This window comes from Tyto alba, unplaced genomic scaffold (assembly GCF_018691265.1).
Source record: "Tyto alba isolate M040663 unplaced genomic scaffold, T.alba_DEE_v4.0 Super-Scaffold_26, whole genome shotgun sequence".
Taxonomy (NCBI): Eukaryota; Metazoa; Chordata; class Aves; order Strigiformes; family Tytonidae; genus Tyto; species Tyto alba.
In genome coordinates, this window is record NW_024881300.1 from 5,799,176 (window position 1) to 5,818,790 (window position 19,615).

The window sequence follows — 19,615 nt, forward strand, 5'->3', positions numbered from 1 at the left end:
TCCAACCAGTCACTGTGCTATGTCCTACATAAGGAAAGCATTAAGGGATCAGAACACAGGGTGAAAGCTGGGTTCACACTGGACACCTTGTTGTTTTGGGGGGATGGGAAAGGGGGAGTAATCATGTACTCTGTGTTGTAACTCTGACAGCAAGTATTAAAGGCCAATTCACTGTTAGCTCTGAAAGAAGTAGATGCATTACTAGCAACTACAGGATGAAAAAAAAAAGGCACATTTGATGCTCAATTCCTCATATGAACGCTACACATACAATTTTAAATATACAAATGCTTTAACTTCTAATGGTGGTACTCACCACAGAGAATCACCCAATCAGAGATGACCCAAGTGATAGAATAAAGTTAGAAATCAGCAATAAGGACCCCTGATAAGCAAACTGCCACTTACATAATGAATTGATAGTATGTACTTCAGATATTTGTGAGTTGCCCTGTTGATCATAACTGGCTTTAAAAACTACACAGTTTCAGCCTATGATTTGGTGTCCATTTCTAAAACCTTTCATCGGGGAAGATGCATTGAAAGAGGTTGTCAGTGAAGTTTTGCTTGTAACAGAATTTCTTAGCTTTGTTCAGACTGTTTATTTCCATACCTGACAGGATACTGTAGATTTTTTACTTGCACACTACGTAACCAAACACCCCTTTCCAACATGTTCAAAGAACACTGTTTTATAAGGGGTGGATCCTTAAAGGAGTAAGGCAGGTCTCTTCAGAAAAGACAGACTATAAACCTAAACTGTATCTGATATTCTATTTTGCCAATTTGTTGTCTTCAAACTCTCATCCTTCCTTTCTTCTCCATCTGTAGTACATTTAAGCATCATGGACCTTGTAATATCTACAGCTGTGTTTCAAGTAACATTCCATAACCACTATATGAATTTAAAAGGTGCTTGTGATGCTTATGATTACCACAGATGCTTAAAAATACCTAGCATGCAAACAAACACTACACCAAAAATATAATTCTATATGATGCAAAAAGAATGTATCTAATCTCTGTGAAGGTTTGAAGAGGTCTGATTTCACTGCTTATCTTCTTCCCATTGTCTTCTACATTTATGGGTTACTGATACTGAGCAAATGAGATGGCACTTGGGCAACCCTAGCTTCATCTTCTCTTTTCACATCAGCTCCACAAGATTGTGGATTTACAAAGATTGGAAAAATAAAAAGATGATGGGCATAGCAGCTCTTGGCAGCGTAGCAGGACAAGGAAGGAGGTAACAGTAAGATGCCTGAGTCTCAAAAGAGAGAAGAGCTTCTTCATGAACATTAGTTTAAGACTGAAAAGAATCTGTTTGGGTTTTGGTTTGGTTTTGTTTTGTTTTTTGTTTTTAAATAACAAAAATAATAATGATTCTGTTAAGCTCTCCTACACTTTCCCTTGCCCTTACCCACAGAAGTGCTTTTATTGCTAACAGATAGCTATGTGTTTTTATATTATTACCCCTACAGCTGTTAAAGATCTCAGTCAAGAGCTTACTTCTACCGTGTTCAGCACTGTAAGAATACAGAGAAAACCATGCTTTTCCTAAGCTTCCTACAACCCAAATAAACCAGAAAGGTAAAAGAAGCATATTGATTGCTCAGTATCACAACTGTAATCCCATGGCAAAACTGGAGTTTGACTTCATGCTTCTGAGTCACAGTCCAGTACCCAACCCATAAAGGCATCTTTCTTCTTCTGTAGTGTGATGTATGCTAAACTTCTCTTTGCCTCAGAATTCTGTAAAACAGAAATTCATCCTTGCAAAGAGTCAGACCAATTTTTATGCTACCATATCTATCTTTGAGCTATATATCAATACAAGAAAGGTGACATGTCTGTAATGTAATCACGGTTGCTGTAGCTGTTCGAACTACGAGATTCTTTCTTATGCTTTTCATCTTACCGTGTTCCCACTTGATCTGAATGAACCTAAAATTCTTGCCATATGTTTTGTAGCTGACCTAGAAAGATCCCAGAAAGATGTAGAATATTCTATTAATTTTGTGATGCGCTGCCATACAGTCATTTGGTTTACTACTTATGTCACTATTGGGCCTGTTTTAAATTTTATTTGGTTTCATTTGAGGCATGCATTCCAGTTTCCAGTTCATTTTGTAAGCATTCCTAAGGGTTATTTACTGTTTTAAAGTTGAACTAAACCAAAAAATTTCAAATTTCTATGTTAACATTTTCCCTATTTTGCCAAACCTGAGCTTAAAGTATAGATATCTTCACAACTCTGAAAAAACAAACAGCAAAAAAACAACCTTAAAAGAATGGCGACATGTATTTTATTTTAACAAAGCATAAGAAACAGTGATTCATTGTTACATGAGTTACCTGGCACTCAGGTACTGATACTCAGGACAAAATCCTAAAGTTATATGAAGTTTACGGAGTGTTCATTCTTGAATATCCCAATTATAAAGATCTTATTTCTCACCACCTGGAAGCACACTATCAGCCATCAGGATACCTTTTTCATACCAGATTTCACAGTGTCTCTTTGAAGAAAGATTTATTGTTGTTCAGTGCAAACAGCCATTTTAGTCTTAAACAAGCAGAGTTAAAATAAATACATTACCAATTGATGGAAATCGGCATCGGCTGGTGTCATATATGGAAGTCTATTCTCTCCAAGTTCTTCAAGAAGCTTTTTTTTCTGTTTTGAAGGGGTAAAATTGAAGTAGAAAATTAGACTGAAAAGCCATGATATAAACAGCCAACTACAAAGCTAGTTGTATAAAAAAGACAAAAACAGCCGCAATTATTTCTCTTACTACCTTCAGTTCTGGAAAATTTAAATAAGAAAAAATGGATGCAAGAAAATCAGTGGAGCTTTTCCACTTACAAAGCAGTAATTCAGAATAGGTAATTTCAGAACACATGAGTACTCTCTCCAAAATTATTTTTTAGATAATCAGTCCTTATTGCACTCATGAAAATCCACCTTGGTCTAATATTCTTCAGAACTGCGCCTACTTTACATACATTTCTTCTTTCTTTTTCATTTTATTTTCTACTTTGATTTGTGGATCCAATGGGTACAAGCTCATATTCCATTCCATTAAATGCTTCAATAATATACTTTATTAAAACAACGAGCCTCAATGTTGGGCATACTCTAAAGTGTTTCCTGAAAAGTGTGTACGAAGGAAAAAGAAAACATCATCTGCTGTACAGCAAAGGCCCTACAAGCTGACAATATTTAAAATGCCATCCTCAGGACCTGCCATCCCAGCAGCCTGCCCCAAATCTGGTTTGACCCTGGCAGTGAGCTACAAACCGGCTGACTGTGGAGACTTTCTCTGTCTCCTTGCTCTCTTGACTGCCTTTTTACTTCTGTTTTTGATTGAGAGTATCTCCACCAATGTTTATGCAACATGACCCCTAAGAAACTGTTAAGGTAAAAGACTGATTTTCCCCAAACTGTATTTTATTAATAAAAATAGAATTTTTGTATTCATTACAATCAATTGTGAAGGTAAAGATTAGGAAAGTGCAAGAGACTTTTGAAACATGCCGTCAGATTTTTGGAATCAAACAATCCCAATCCACAACAAGCCCACACTTACCTACCCACAGTCTAACTAAACATGACAGAAATACAGATTAACAACAGTGTAAAAGCTGTTACAGTGGAAATATTGGCTTAGAAAATTAATATACCATTTCCTTTATTATTTCTTTCTTTTAGCTTGCAAGGATGGTTTCTCTACAAACTTTGATCATTAATACATATATACTAAGAAAAATGCAACTCAAAGATCATAAAACTACATCTGCCATAATGTTTGAATACTTCAGATAACAGGACAGAAATTGTTATTTTTATTACAATATTTTCAACTAAATAAGCACTATCACAAGAAATAATTGAAGCTGCAGCTTGCTCAATACTTTTATGTTGAGAGAGCAAGACCAGATGGAAAGGGAATACAGTTTTTAAAGGAATGATAAGGGTGTAGTACAAAGGAACATGCAGAATAAGTTACAAAAAGGGTATCACTAAAACTTTCATTAAACCAAGTTATATGGGAACAACTACATATTTCATCACCTAGATATCACTTCAAATTATTGCACAGACAAGAGAATTTATTGTTAAAAATACTTTTTTTTTCTTCTTGTAAATTCCCTTTTCCATAATCTTTTTGGGTTGCATATACAGGTCAAAACAGATTGTTCTATTCCGGCATTCCTATTTTAAAAAGGAAGAAATACTACATGTAGTAACTAATTCCTGGCTCATAGAAAACACATAAACAAGGAAAGCTGAACTATGCCAAGTGTTGCAGTGTATTTCATTCTGTGACAGTGAATTTCACTTATAATGCTACACATCATGAGGATGTGTAGAAGATTTTAAAGTTTACAGCTAACAGATCAGTCAAACTAAAATAAGAGCAGGTAGCTCTCCCTTACTCATCTCCACACTCACAATCTGCTGATCACCAACTCGACTGAGAAAAGCAGCACTGAAGTTTCTGAACTGGTAATGGCATTTCTCTAGGTCCCTAGTTTTCTTTGGGGACAGGTTGCTGATATGGTGACACGAAGTCATTGGTGAAAGTGAGCATAATGTAACTTCAGATTGAGTTGGCAGAAAATGGCATGCTAATTGGCTGCATATTCTAAACCAGTAGCACTTCTTTATTACAAGAAGCTTGCTACAATTTTATTACGTGAAATCACTGAAAACATTAGATTAATTAGCTTTGTTATCTGTAAGATAAACCATATTAAACTGCAGAGAGAACCCACGTGTATATTTCAACATGGACATTTCCCACATCTGTGGGAAAAAAAAAAAAGGTGGGAAGAAGTGAGATTCTGACAATTTTTGTCAAGTACCAGCCTCTTGGCAAAAAGCACACAACATTAAAATGCACTCTTGTGTATAGGTAGTACTAGTTCACATTTGATTGTCAGATCTGGCTAAGTGCCGCTCCTCAGCTTGATGTACAGACTAATACACACAGTTGGGTGGTATAACATGCTGCTCATCTCTTATGCAAGAAGCTGTCACACAGATGTCAAAACCATCAAGCTACTCACAAATGCCTCCAAAAAGTAAAAAAAAAAAAAAAAAAAAAAAAAAAAAAGAGGAAAACTGAAGATCTGGCTATACCAGCTGGCTGATGTGTAAGTCTAAGCACTGTTACATAAGCATTGCACATAGGCTCTTTCAACACATAAACCACTAAATAAATAAAATAGTCTTCGCTTGAAGGCATTGGGCATCTTAAAAAGCATTTTTCTAAATCTGAATTTTGCATTATAAAACTTATTAAGAGTGCAACAGTTTATTCAGGTACCAGTATTATGTTTCAGACACTATAAAAAACAATGTGATTTTATATATATACATTAGCGATGCCAATACATGAAAGACAATCTTATGTGCACCATCCCTATAATGCCATTATACACTGTGCAGTGCCCAAGAAACCTTGTTAACTGTTGTACTTGAGCCTTCAGGAAGGAGAAAATCTCTGCAAATATTTTATTTTGTAGGCTGCTGTGAGTGTTAATGAATCTATTATATCTGACTGATAACTGGAATGAATACCAGAAGCACTAATGACCAATTTTAGAGTGTGTGATGAACTTCCTGCAGACTTAACAATCGCTGCTCATTTATTACCAATAAATGAGTTTATTAATGAGATGATTGGTTGTAAAATTCAGTAAGTAGAATAGTAATAAATGGAATCTCTCAATCACTACACATATCTTTTTCTTTTTTTCCTTAAGATTTTTCATGGCAATAGCAATAATGCGTTTTATGTTACAGAGCAGGAGAAATAATAGAAACTCAGCTAATAAACAAAGTCACAAGCCAAAACGCAGTTATGTTACACACACATGGTTTCTAATTTTCAAATTAAGTGGTATAAGGGAAAGATGGGACTTAATGACATTTTCTGGCCAAGAAGCATGACAGTGTAAAAATTTTTGCAGTTGACATATTTCCCTGCAGGGTGTCAATACCATTCTCAAAAGGTTTCATTTCTCTCTTAAAATTAAGACAAAAGTTCAATATCTAGGGTACAAAGGCTTGTGAAGGCTTTAGTGTTTCAAACATAGAATTCTCATTTAGCATCATCATCAAACAAGTCAGAAGACAACAGTCATTTTCCAATTTACAGATCACTGTCTTGGCTGAAACAATGTATTAGAAAAACTAATTTTATTGAAATCACATTGAAATATTATTAAAATTAATTCTGACTGCTATGTCACAATTTCTAACACATGAAAACACTGAAAACATTAAGAAACAAAAGTTTGTTTCCCCCCCCCCAGTACTTAGCATAAAACACAGTGAAGAATTTATTGAAGATACTGCATTTTTTAACACAAGGGAGACTGAAGGAAATGCAACTAGTATTTATCTCTAAAAATATAAGCCTGTTTGCTGCCCTGCATTCAGAGAGGATGTCAGCTTCACTACATCAAATAATCTCTCTGGACCTGGAGCAGCATCCCATACAGGTGGAAAAAGCCAGTTACACAAGTCGAAGACATGGACAGATACAACAGTGCCTATGAAACATGTAAGGATGTTAGGTTTTAGTTATACAACAAGAACTCACTCTGATGAGCTGTTAAAGTATGCACTTTATTCAAACCAGTAGACTGCCAAATCGCATGACTGTTACTCATTATTTTGGAAAAGCCCATCTCATTATTCCCTAAAAAAGATTTTATTCAGCAAAGACATTATTTTGAAACTTCTGACATGCATGTTCCTGACCTCTGAGGGGATGCAAGCAACCTTTTTTCAGCCACTGATTGCGTACTTTGGCCTTACAATCAGCATTAATGCAGAGTGAAGCAAAAGATGAATCGTGCTATGATAAAGATACGTGAAAGAAGACAATTCAAACAAAAACTGAATATCTCAATCTCACTGTTGCATTTACCTTCTTATTTTAGTAGTTCTTAGATATTTATTATATACAAATATTTCATATATACTTCACACTAGGGAACAACCATTTTTAATACTCTGCAGATGGCTGAGAACTGTCTGGACTCTTCAAATCTACCTTTCAGACAAGCTGGTGCTTGACTGATGTGAAGAAACAAGCACAACAACAAAACAATTCTACATACTCATATACCATCTTCCCCGCAGAATAACTGAATTTTCTGATTCACTACTTGACTCATGTCACAGTGACTTTAAGTCCCACTTAACGTTGCCTTAACTTCATCAGGTCAATGATTTTTTTGGTTGGGTTTTTCTGATTGTTTGTTTTTCTTGTTGTTTTGGTTTGGTTTTTTATAATCAAGAAAAATGGAATATGATCCTTATTCTTACTTCTCTCTACCCCCAGCAATCTTACAGCACAGAGGTAAAAGAAAGCTAATCATTTTACCTAGCCTGAATTTTACCCATCTCATGTATACATCTGACAAATAATCTTAGTGAGGCTGAAGGAGGGAACAAGATACTGCTGGAAGTGAGAATACCAGAGGCAGGCCTGGTAGCTCTGAAACACCAGCTCCTCTCACAACCTACATAAGTCCTTCTGCCTTAACTCCTTTCATTAAAAGTTCTTAAAACGTTGGCTAATTTTTTCATCCTAAAAAGTTTTGCTAACTGCCCACTGCAGTTTTTACACTTTTGAGAATACTTCACTCCAGAGCAGAACTAGTAAAACACGTAAGGTTTTTTTTTGTTGTTTTCAATGCAATCCAATGTGTTTGCAGAAATTTCGGGGGCAGCTCCTAAAAAACAGGGCCTCTATTCAAAGTATAAGAAAATATCATCTCCATATCCAATACTGTTTTTCCCAATAGTCTTTTGTTTTCCAAAAGGTTTAGCAAGGCACTCTGAGAATGCATAATGTCATGAAAGAACGATCTGGATCACACGTTCAGATGCAAACCTTTGGTTTTCCAAAAATCCCTCCTATTAGCTTTTTCCCCACATAAGAATGTAGACTAGGGCCTGTATTTATCTTAATCTTTTTTTTTTTTTTTTTTTTATAATCAACTATAATAAAACATGGATTTCTTTCAAGTCATGCATGAAGAAAAGGGCTAATGTTTTGAAGTGAGATGAATGCCTTTTTAAAGGAGGAAGATTAAATACTTTATGTAGTAAAAATTTTGTGATGCAATACTAAGACCCCATCTAGAAAAAAGGCACCACTTACAGCAACTTTCACAACCCTACCTCCTAACATTCTTTCACTTGTTTTTAAAAAAATAAAAAAATTTAAAAAGAAAGACACACCAAATGTGGGATAGTCTCTTAAGGAAGGAATGCGATTTTTGAAGTTGACATTTGTATAAACTACAAGGCTTTCCAAGTGTTAGCTATTAAAACTTCATAGCAACCAAGATCATTCAGGTGGCTCACTAAAACCAGTTATGTCAGAAATGAATATAGAGTTATAAAAAATACATTCTAAATGCACTATTACAGCTTTTATTTCTCCATTATCACATGTATTACATTTCAGAAATTTTTTTCTTCAAATTGTTTCTGTAAACTCCACTCATTAAAAGATCTTAAGGGGCTGGCCAATTTTACAGCACCATTTACTCACATGAAAAGCTGTATTTCCAGGTTAACCTTCATTACACTCAAGTTTTACCAAAAACCTTGTCTGTGCTACATTCTTTCTATAATCCAGGCTGGATTATAGAAAATACTGGCAGACATATGACCATGTTATACCAGACTTTGCATACTACAGCTCCCCTCATCCCCAGTACTATATGACAAAAACATTTTCATATTAAAGACAAAACCTTGCATCGCTCTTATTATTATTCTATTAAAACTTATATTAAAATTATCTACGACTCTCTAACAATATTTGATAGTACATAACTATATAACCATGGTGCATCTTGCTTTCCTACTGAACAAACTAGTCCAGCTACATAAGTAGTAGGATGCAGTTCAAGTGATCTAGTAATAAAAAAAAAAAAAAAATACATAATGAATAATCTACTGTAATGCAAAGATCTCACGTGTAACACCAGTATTTGCCACTGAAAGACTTCAGGGGTAACACGGTATTTCTAACTGAGCAGTTGTCTAAAAGACTGTTTGATATTCTTTCCTGCAAAGGCGCTGTTTGGCTTTGCTTACTAATTTCAACCTCTCTTACCCTTTCTCATAAATCAACAGGCTCAGATTTTGGTTCACATGCACACACAGACCAGTCATGCATATGCACAACATACTTGACTGATGTAACTGAACTAAGAGTTAATTTATGCATTGAAGCAGCTTAGCAATGTGTGAAAAATGTCTTTGCTACCAGTATCCCCTCTCCCCACCTTGATGTGTTAAGGGCCCCTTAATTGTTGTTTTAACCTACAGGAACATTGTTCCTTTGGCCAGTGGCTGTTAATGGAACAGAATTGGCAATTTTCTTACCCAGCTGAGTGTAGATTTGTCACACATGGATTAGCACTTTAAGAATTCATAATAAAAATTTGAAATGATAAATTGTTTAGACACAGCCACTTTTTTTTTGCCAATAAAATGTCGCTACGCCTCCTCAGTATACCTGTCAATAAACTTCTACAATGACTACAAGCATCTTGGCACCATCATCCATTTCTTGTTCCCCCTACCATTTCTGCATCCTCTCCCAGCAGGTACCAGTTGGTAAATGGATCAGCTGTGTTAGGTGAGAAGAGCAAACATTCAAACTTTGTTTGAAAATAATGATCAACTTTCAATCAGATCTCTAGTTCTTCAGTTTTCTTCTTATACATGTGGACACAAGAGCATACATGCACCCAGGAAAATGTTTAAAACAGTGAATACTTTTAGATTAACATGTTTGTGAATCACAAGGAATAGACTGGGCCATTTCAGCATGCCATTCTCTGCATATTTTCACTAAGAAAGAGCCACTAGCTGCTAAGAAACAAGATTTCTTAATCAAGCAGTTCTTAATCAGCTCACCTCCAAAGAATCAGTGGACAGAAATCTTAGTGACTGTCACCAATAACTGATTCTGCATGACGTAGGAAAAATACCCCTATACAACTAGCCCCAAGAAATGAAGTGGGTTTGACCAGTTGTGAAATACTAAGCACCAATCCTTTAACAGAGAAAAGATTCAATAAAGATTAGAAACAGATGAAATGAACCCTTGTTATAATCTATGGTTTTATGTTGAAACAAGGATCCATTTTGCATTGCTCTCTGTAGACCTCTTGTGTTCTAATGACACTAAGAAGTTACTGATGTTGCCCATCTTCTACTGAAGTCTTGTTACCAGAATTGCAGGGCACTAGAGCCATGTAGCCTTGGGAGCTGCATACTATGCTTATAAATGGGAAATATACCGTGTGTTGATTTTGATGGGGTAAAGTTAATTTTCTTCACAGTCGCTAGCATGGGGCTGTGTTCTGGATCTGTGCTGCAAACAGCACTGATAACACAGGGACGTTTGGTTCCTGCTGAGCCGTGCTCACACAGAGTCAAGGCCTTTCCTGCTCCTCACCCCACCCAAGGGGCCGGGGGGCACAAGGAGCTGGGAGGGGACACAGCCAGGACAGCCGACCCCAACTGACCGAGGGACATCCCAGACCGTACGGCGTCATGCTCAGCATATAGAGCCGGGGGGAGAAGGAGGAAGGGGGGATGTTTGGAGCGATGGCGTTTGTCTTCCCAAGTCACCGTGACAGGTGGTGGAGCCCGGCTGTCCTGGGGGTGGCCGAGCACCCGCCCGCCCAGGGGAAGCTGGGAATTAATTCCTTGGTTTGCTTTGCTTGCGTGTGTGGCTTTTGCTTTACCTATTGAACCGTCTTTATCTCAACCCATGAGCTTTCTCACTTTTACTCTTCCGATTCACTTCCCCGTCCCACTGTGGGGGGAGTGAGTGAGTTGCTGAGTAGTGTTTAGTTGCCGGCTGGGGTTAAACCATGACGTACTGACACAGTGCTGCTTCTCCTTGAATGGCCCAAGGAAACAGAAAGAAACATTAAGAATCATCACAGCCTTTTGGGAAGCATTGCATACGTGCAATGTGTAATAGTACAGCCTTCACTGGGATATAATATCTAGTTCGTTTAGCAAAGTAAGAGCAAACACGCTGACCAACAACCAGAGAATGAACCAAGGACCTCCAGAATGAAAACCAAGGGCTGACACAGTTTAAGATGCAGATACAGAACGTTTGCAACAGGCTTGTAACTTCAGTGGAAGTACACAAAGAACTTTCAAACACAAACATGAGCAAGTCACACTAATACAGTTTTTTAGAACCACCAGCAAGATCAAAGATGCAAATAATTTTCTTGCAGCTTTTCATTATGTCAAGAAAATAATGAGTCTTGCAGGATTTCTGCTCTGTATGTGTTTTGATAGGTAATAGTTGTTGTCCAATGAATAATATGGAAACCTAAAAAAAAGGGGGAAGGGGAATTTTAAGTATTAAAACATCACCCAGAAGAAACAGCAGTCAAAAAGTAAAGTGAAAAGAAAATGGATACTTGAAAAAAAAAATATAGATATTTCCTTAAATACTTAAGTTTACCATCAGGTTTGGTTTCCCAAGTCTCCTTGATAACACTGCTGAAGATAGCGTTAATGTAGAAAGAGCAAGTGCTAAGTGCAAATGCTTGTGCCATGCAGGCAGCTACAGGGAAGATCAATAAGGAGCTAGAGCATTAAATTTCACATACTGTAACTGTCATGCCCATTACACAGTATTTGAACATCTTCGTAGGCCATTACAGAATTGTTGGCTCTTGATATTTCTTACAGAACTAAATCCTTTTCCAGAGGTTTTATTAGCACAATAAGCACCATGGAAGTATAAAAGCACTTATAAACTTGGTGAAATTTGAAGACCTTTACAGCCATCCAAGACATCATATTTGATTATTTAACTGTATTCTTCACTCTGGAATGAAAAGACGGGAAGACAGTTGAAAGCCTTAAAGATAAAAGGAAGTATATTCCAGGAACACTTTTCTTCTGTGTTAGTCACATTTCACCAGATACTGAGCTGATGTATTTTAAATGAGGTATTAACAAGATAATTGTGGCATATACTCTCAAGAATTAACGAAGTCACTGCAAACAGAATACGATGAAGGAAGGGGTACACTAGGTCCCCTGGGGTTCAGCGGCAGAAGCAGCACCATGCTTCCTGCCTTGGCTCTTCAATCTTTGCAATTTGTCCTTTTCAAGGGCATGATAAAGACAGATTTTCCTTCAAACATTTCTCACACTAGAGGAGCTTTTGAGCAGAACCTTTGTGCAATTCCCCTTCCTCTCCCCAAAACAGCTTAAAGGCAACCATCACTGATGGGTTATCATGGCTACAAGAAACTTGGCGTAATATGAATTGTCCACATATTTCCAAAACAGCACTACCATTGAGATGTTATTTTTGAATCTACACAGGAGTACAATGTTAATACAGTTGCATGAGTTTTTACAAATTATGTTCAAAGACAAAACTTACAGATCACATTACGTACATAAATTTAAACATGTCAATATTTGTACAAGAGTATTCGGTGGCAAAAAGTGAAATTTGTAACATTTTATACCGTTATAAGAGTAACCTGTCTAATGCACAGACATTGTTTTGCATTTATAACATAATAATTTTCTAATTTTGCATAAGCTACATCATTGGTCAAATGATAACAGCACTCACTCAGAAAACCTATAAACTTCAGTTGTTGCCTCAACTTCATAAGAAGATAACTATTAATGAAACACTAATTTTGGCATATAAATTCAAGAAGAATATTGCTACATGGGGTTTGATGAAAGAAGAGGGTTGGGGTTTTCAATAACAAAAATTATTTCAAGAAAAAAAACTCACAGCACACAATGCAAATGTAGTAAAATATTCAAACTTTGTTTAGTCTGAAGGCTTTGGTTTGTTCACAGCCTCTGGAATAAGCCACAAGGGGAACAGAAAGCCAACATTTCAGTTGGCAGACAACCATCAGCAAATTTCAGGGTCTGAAAGAAGGTTAGGCAAGTTCAGACCAGAAATGGGGAGCACAATTTAAAAGGAAGGATAATTAACCATTGGAGGAGTTCACCACTGTGTGAGATGAATTCTCCCTCATGGAAATTATTTTTTATATCAAGTTGGGATGTTTTTCTAAATGATACATTTTAGTTCGGCGGTTCCCAAACTGTTTAGACCAGCAGACTACAATGAATCATCCAGATTTCCTTATGAAGTTCTGCACATACAGCCTAACCAAACAAACTGGAGGCAGTAGAGCCACACTGATTGAAAGTTTGATGCATCTTACTTCTTAGTTTGGTTTTGATTCATCACTTCGCCAGTCACCAGCGGTTGGTGAATCAGGAGACCCTGGCCTACTTCTGCAATAATCTATTTTACTGAAGTCCTAAAGCTAGTGCTAGAAATTCTCTTCTGCCTCACAACTCATACAAACTTAAACAAGAGTTAGTCGGGATCTTTATTTCATAGTACCTGGAACATTTACAGTACTATCATAAGGTTAAAGAACTACAGCTAAAGGAAGGATTATTCAATTTTCTTTCACTGGCATTTTATTCTTAAACTCACTTTGCATAATTTAAAGAATAAACTTAGGGTATACTAAGATGTGAAATACAAGAGAGCACTGATCTGCTACGAAGGAAGCAGATGTGTTAAGCCATTTCTTTTGTGCCAAACCAAGGCAAATTCCATAACGCAAATCAACATTTTGCTTAAGAATACATTTGCTGAGCAACTTAAGAACTGTTACTTTTTCAAATAATGCTGTTTTAATAAAGCAATCCTAACTCTTGCAAAGGCCAACACTTAACTTCCAGTTTTCATTTTTATTACTTGCATATACAGACCTTATTTCTTGTTAATTTTTTTTCCTCACTTGTGATAATCAGGTATAATTTTGCAGAGCAGAGCTACTCAACTAAAATGGACATGCACAAAAATTATTTCTTAAGTCTGCTGTGTACATTTGTTCAGGGAAACTTTTGTTTGTCCTTTCTCCCCATCCGCTTACATTCCTAACTGGTCTAAGAGTCTCGGATAGTCCTGCTGCTATCACTCTCTGTAAACCAAGTAGTACAGTAGTGACAAGTCCTTTTGAAAATCATCTCTTTCCTTCTCCATGCTATTCTCAACTACAGGCTAAACTTCTGAAGGTGAAAGAGAGAAGACCATTCCAGATTTCAACACAACTCTCCTGTGGCCTATTTGCTCCTTCTACTAAAAAAAAAAAAAAAAATAATCCTACACTTAAGCTGCTGCATATTCCTACTGCCAAATTTAACAAACAAACAACTCTTTGTAGGAGTGCTAACTCATTCTAGAATGGTTTGGCTACATTGTCTAAATAAAGTAAGAAGACAGGCAGCCATAGTGATCCATAACAAGTACTAAAACTGTACCCAGATGATGTGAAAAAGAGACATATGTTTAACTGTGTGATAGCATTCAAAATTGAATCCACTAAATGATCCAGCATAAAAGAAGCACCAAATAGTCTCTGACTGTATTTTTAAGTAACTATTTGTATATGTTATACAAGAACATAATCAAAAAGCCCCGAGGTAAATTAGTACAAAGGAAGGAACAGGGATGGTGATGAGAGGTAAAAAAAAAAACTTTACAAAAAGATATATACACCCAAAAAAAAAAAAAATCTTAACATGGAAGTACAACTTAATTAAGAGAAGAATTGTTTTGAACTATCACAAAATTAAAGGCATGAAGGCAAGTCTCTGTGCAAATGAAAATATTGCAGACACCTTAAAATTCTAAACTCTCTTGCTTCCTTAGGGGACACGTCAAAGACAAGAATAAATAAATTTCATTTCCTTAAGAATGTCTACAAGGACTGGAGTCAACCATTTTATAATTTGATACAGTGGTTTTATCTGTTGAGGTATTCTCAAAACGAAGTTCAAAAATCTAGGCCACCCTTTTTGACACATAGCATGCATGTCTGTGTTAAAACCATCTGAGTGACAGCAGCTCAGATGCATTAATAAGGGAGGCTGAGGGCAAGGAACTGACATTAAGAGAAAGCTGCCAGAGCCACCTTTGTTCTTATTTGCTGGCTTAACATGCTGTATTACTTCCCCTTCTACAATGGAGTTGCTTCAGTGGTAACTAGAATTCAAGAAGGGCTGGATGAAAAAGAATGAACAATGTAGGATTTAAAAAAAAAAAAAAAATAAAAAAAAATATATATATATATATATAGGAAGGGAAGATTTTAAAAGCAAATAATATCAGCTAACTGCAACAGCTTGTGACCAATATTTAACACTACGTATGCTGCAATTCCCATCTAAACTAGAAGTGACAATGGTTTGACAGTCTCCATGCAGAGCTGACCTTCCCTATGGCGAATGCCTCAAATCACTGTTGTTTAAATTAATTGATTATATAGGAATTTCATTAGATTTTTCCTTAGGAGTTTAACTTAAAATGACTACCTTTATCTAACAGTTTTGGGAAACCTTAACTCTATCTGTCCTTGCCACTGCATTTGACAAGAACCATGACAGGGATCCCTGCCACAGTGTTTATTCAAGGACCTTTGTGTTCTTGTTATTTCTATCAGAACAATTTTCATCATACTCACTTATTTCCAGCTAGTAAAGTGCAAAAAAAGCAAGAGATGTTTAACTTAGGCTTCCCACCTGTATTTTCATACTAAGCAGAGTAACTGAACATCATGACAGGAGAAAGATCACCTTTAACATGCATATAAGAATTGTTCCTCTGGAACAAAGTACAGCAATCTGTACCAAACTTCATAAAGCGTTCCAACAGGCTTCTGAAGCATGCCATTGTTAAAAGACTGTAATTTCTATAGCTCGTTCAATTTCTTTTATTCTTTAATTTGACAAGTTAACTGTTCTGTGCCTACAAGTTTTCAATAGCCTATTACAAAAAGACTCAAATTTGTTTGCATGACACACCACAGGGATTAAAAAGGAGTTAATATATATCTATTCAAAACTATTGTGCAGAAAATAGCTGTGTTGTACAGGGCTTAGGCTGTGACCCGCTTAACTTTATTCATAGAATGCACAATCCATCACGTACAAAAACAGAGGGAAATGTGAGGTGTTAGTAAGTACCACTGTTAGTGAGAAATTCTGCTAATTATTACACCAAATAAGCATAGTCAACAGGCCAAAGCTGTGAGAGGGCATGTTTCAGGGCATTAAATGGCTGCCTTGGATGGAGATGAATATATTACACTATGGCCTTTAACAATAAAACAATTTCCCTGACACGTACAAATCCAGGCAGCTCTAGTAGTGCAGATGAAGAGCTCAAGACCGTATTTGGCATACAACGATGTTTCAGTGCCACCTAGTGACGTGCACTTTAACTTTATTGTCTCTTAAGATTTATAGTACATGAAAAGTTCAAAAGCTAATTCAGCTCAAGTGTGGAGTCTGCACAGTACCGAAGAGGAGTCTCACTCTTTGCCAAGAAAAGACAGACAAAAGGAGGTCATGATGAGACGAACTCCTCCTCTTTCTTTATAAGCAAAACATACGCTTCCTTAAATAGCTGATAAAGTGTTACATATATTTTTATTTCAGTCTGCTCTTACAGTCAAAAAAGAAAGAGAAAAGCCTTGCAGGAAAGGACAAAAGTCGGTATATTTTAAAGCCTGTACTAAGCACAGGAAGATTTAGATAGCTTGGATATTTTATGAAATTGATTTTAGGAAAATATTTAATCAATTTAATTTTCAAAATTATCTTTTTCCCCATTGTTTGACTAAACTTTATTTATTGTTATTATTATCTGGAGTGCTTTCACAGCTTAAGCAAGTGTTTTAGAGGCTGTAAACACTAATTCCTTGTTTGCATTTTGATACTTTGTATACTTCTGCCACTGTATTTATTATCAGTACAAGGGAGATTACAGCCATTTCACATTTCTGTTACCCTGTTGCACTTCTGATTAGTACTGCAGTTGAATCTTTAGGTTGATGCAAACTAACTAAACTTTGCAGTGCAGCCTAGCGCAAGAAAAGCTGTGAAGAGGTTGAAATTAATTTATATTCACCATAAAATATATGTGTGTATTGAATGCCAGCACAATTTTCTAACAATGCAAAAAAAAAAAAAAATATATAAATTTACATGCTTAGATCAAGTCAGAAGCATAGCTTGCAAAAAAATATGCTAATATACTCCTTGATATTATTTTCTGCATTTTTATTTCCCAAGATTTTTACAGGAACATGCAAAGACATTTAGCACATGAACACCATTTATTTATGGACACTTTATATATAGATGAGTAAATTAAAAATTCTGTATCTGAACCCCACATCTATCATCATAAAATGGATAGCAACATATTAATACTTTGTAGTACTAATTTCAGTAGAAAACCACCCTCAGCAAAGCTGCTTCCTATTACTGGCATTAATTGTCACTTCAAGTGTCTTGTGATTCAAAATTTTGTGTTCTTAGCTTCATTAAGCTAAATGAAACTAATATATTTTAGGGTATGTTTTAGAACTGTATACTACAAAACAACAAAATCGGAAAAAAAAAATATCTAAAATCCCCAAGGCAGACTTACTCCTACAGGAGGACATTAAGTGCCTGTTCTGTTTGACATATAACCCCTATCACAGAAGTTAAAGGATGATGCTTAGAGATTGCTTTAAAAATAGTTTCTCCAAATTCTGAAGCAGTAAGAAGCATGAGGGGGAAGAGTGAAGAGCAAGAATAATGGCTTTTAGAATATTGCTCATGAAAATATTATACAGGCTGCAAAAGAACTACACTTGCAGAGTTTGTCTAATGTAATGTCCCTACCCCACGCTCAGTGAAATCAAAATGTAAGATTTTAGCAAGGTTTTATATGTGCTGAAATACTGACTATTACAACATCTGGACCCTAAAGATTATATGATGAACAAAGAATCTTCTTAATTTATGTATCTTCATAAAAAAAAAAAAAAAAAAAAAAAAAAAAACAAACAAAAAAAACAAACCACTGAAATGGTGTGCAATGAAAGAAGATCCTCAAAATTCTCATCTTGATTGTTAGATTAAGACAACACAACCTTGTGGATTAAACCTTCTACTGTATCAGGCAAATAGTTATGTTGTCAAGTGCTTAGATACTGCAGGACTAAAAACCCTTGGAAATCCAACTGGGAAAAGTTTTGCTCAGTGAGTGGGTAGCACACTAACTAAACTAGGAAACCTCTACTGCAAATATACTTTAAATGTTTTAATCTGTACCCCGCTTTAGGACCTAAACTGCTGCCACACGAATCAATATTGTCCCTCCTTTAAATAGTAAATCAAAAGGGAAAATAATTTTGTTCCTTACATGTCATATAGAATCCTACTCATGGCTTCTCAAATCACACTTCCATCTTCAAAGAAAACAGTTGTACTTCCTGGATTACTTTCACTGCTATCACATCTTGGAAGCCTTAAATGAGGAAACCAGAGGAAAGATGCACTGATACAAAGCAGCGAATAACGGTTTAATAGTTAAGGAACTATAGAATCCACAAGAGAAAGAAGGCAGTATTAACAGCAAAAAACAACTGTAACTCCCTGTATACCATAGTGAAAAAAAGTAAGGGTCAAAGTTTGATGACCACTGAATTATATTATTAGTTAAGCTTCTAAGAATCTGTCATATTTTATTGATTTTTAAAACAGTATTTCATTTTGTCTCCTAGCAGTTGTGTTAGAAAGCAAGAGGATTTAAACCAAAATAACTCCTGATCAGCATGTTAGTTTTCATCCAAAAAGATCCCAATCTACTAGTCAGCTTCAGAAACACATGTAAATCTGCTCTACAATAGGTATAGTTTCTTAAGGATCCCAAGATGTGCACCCCTCTGAAAGCCAGGGGTATGTTATCTTACTAGATTCCAGACACAATCTTGAAGTTAAATGCTGCATAATTTCCAATTCTTGACCTCCCAGAAGCAAACAAGGGATATGGGGCAAGTTTTAGACAATGGAGTGAGACAAGCTGGACTTCTCTTAAGTTCAGTCCCCATTCAAAACACCTCTGCTCACATCCATTGGCATCCAGTTATCAACATTCTAGCTCTGTAGTCTGCATCAATTTTACAGCCACAGAGGAATGCTACTCAGAACAGCTATCACCTGCAAAACTTTTTACCTCAAAGTAAAACCCTTCCAAGAAAAGGACATATCCCATGAAATTTCTGCCACATTCCTTGTGCAAAACATTTTCACATATTTGCAGGAATATAGTATTTTTCACCGTTGTAGTATACCAACCCTCTCCACCACAGGCTTAAAATTATTTCCTTAAAAGCTCAAAAAACATGTTTACCCTTATACCTCAAGGAATGCTTGACTAGCCAATGCTCAACTGGTCATGTGCCTTAGATACTCCACATTCATAATCATTCATATTCTCAAGGACACTGATTATTTAGGAACACTGAATGGCTACCCATGCTGAAGCCATCTCTAAGAAATGAACTGATAAGCACCTTCCCAAGGGAAGTAGTAAGCAGGGGAAGAATTTGAAGCAAAAAAGTGCAACAAAGTTTCCAGTAGCCACTCCCAGGGAATTATCTTTGCCACTAAACACTAAAACAAACACAAAACAGC

The 19,615-nt window shown here is 36.1% G+C and overlaps 1 protein-coding gene across 2 annotated transcripts in view; it reads right to left on the reverse strand.

The window, feature by feature from the left end:
• The window catches only part of FTO (FTO alpha-ketoglutarate dependent dioxygenase), a 257,897-nt gene that overhangs the window by 207,934 nt on the left and 30,348 nt on the right, over positions 1 to 19,615 (reverse strand). For both annotated transcript variants that reach the window (XM_042797500.1, XM_042797499.1), the window contains exon 2: positions 2,600 to 2,677. In XM_042797500.1, the coding sequence (XP_042653434.1) occupies positions 2,600 to 2,677 (78 nt within the window). The remainder of the gene's footprint in view (positions 1 to 2,599; positions 2,678 to 19,615) is intronic.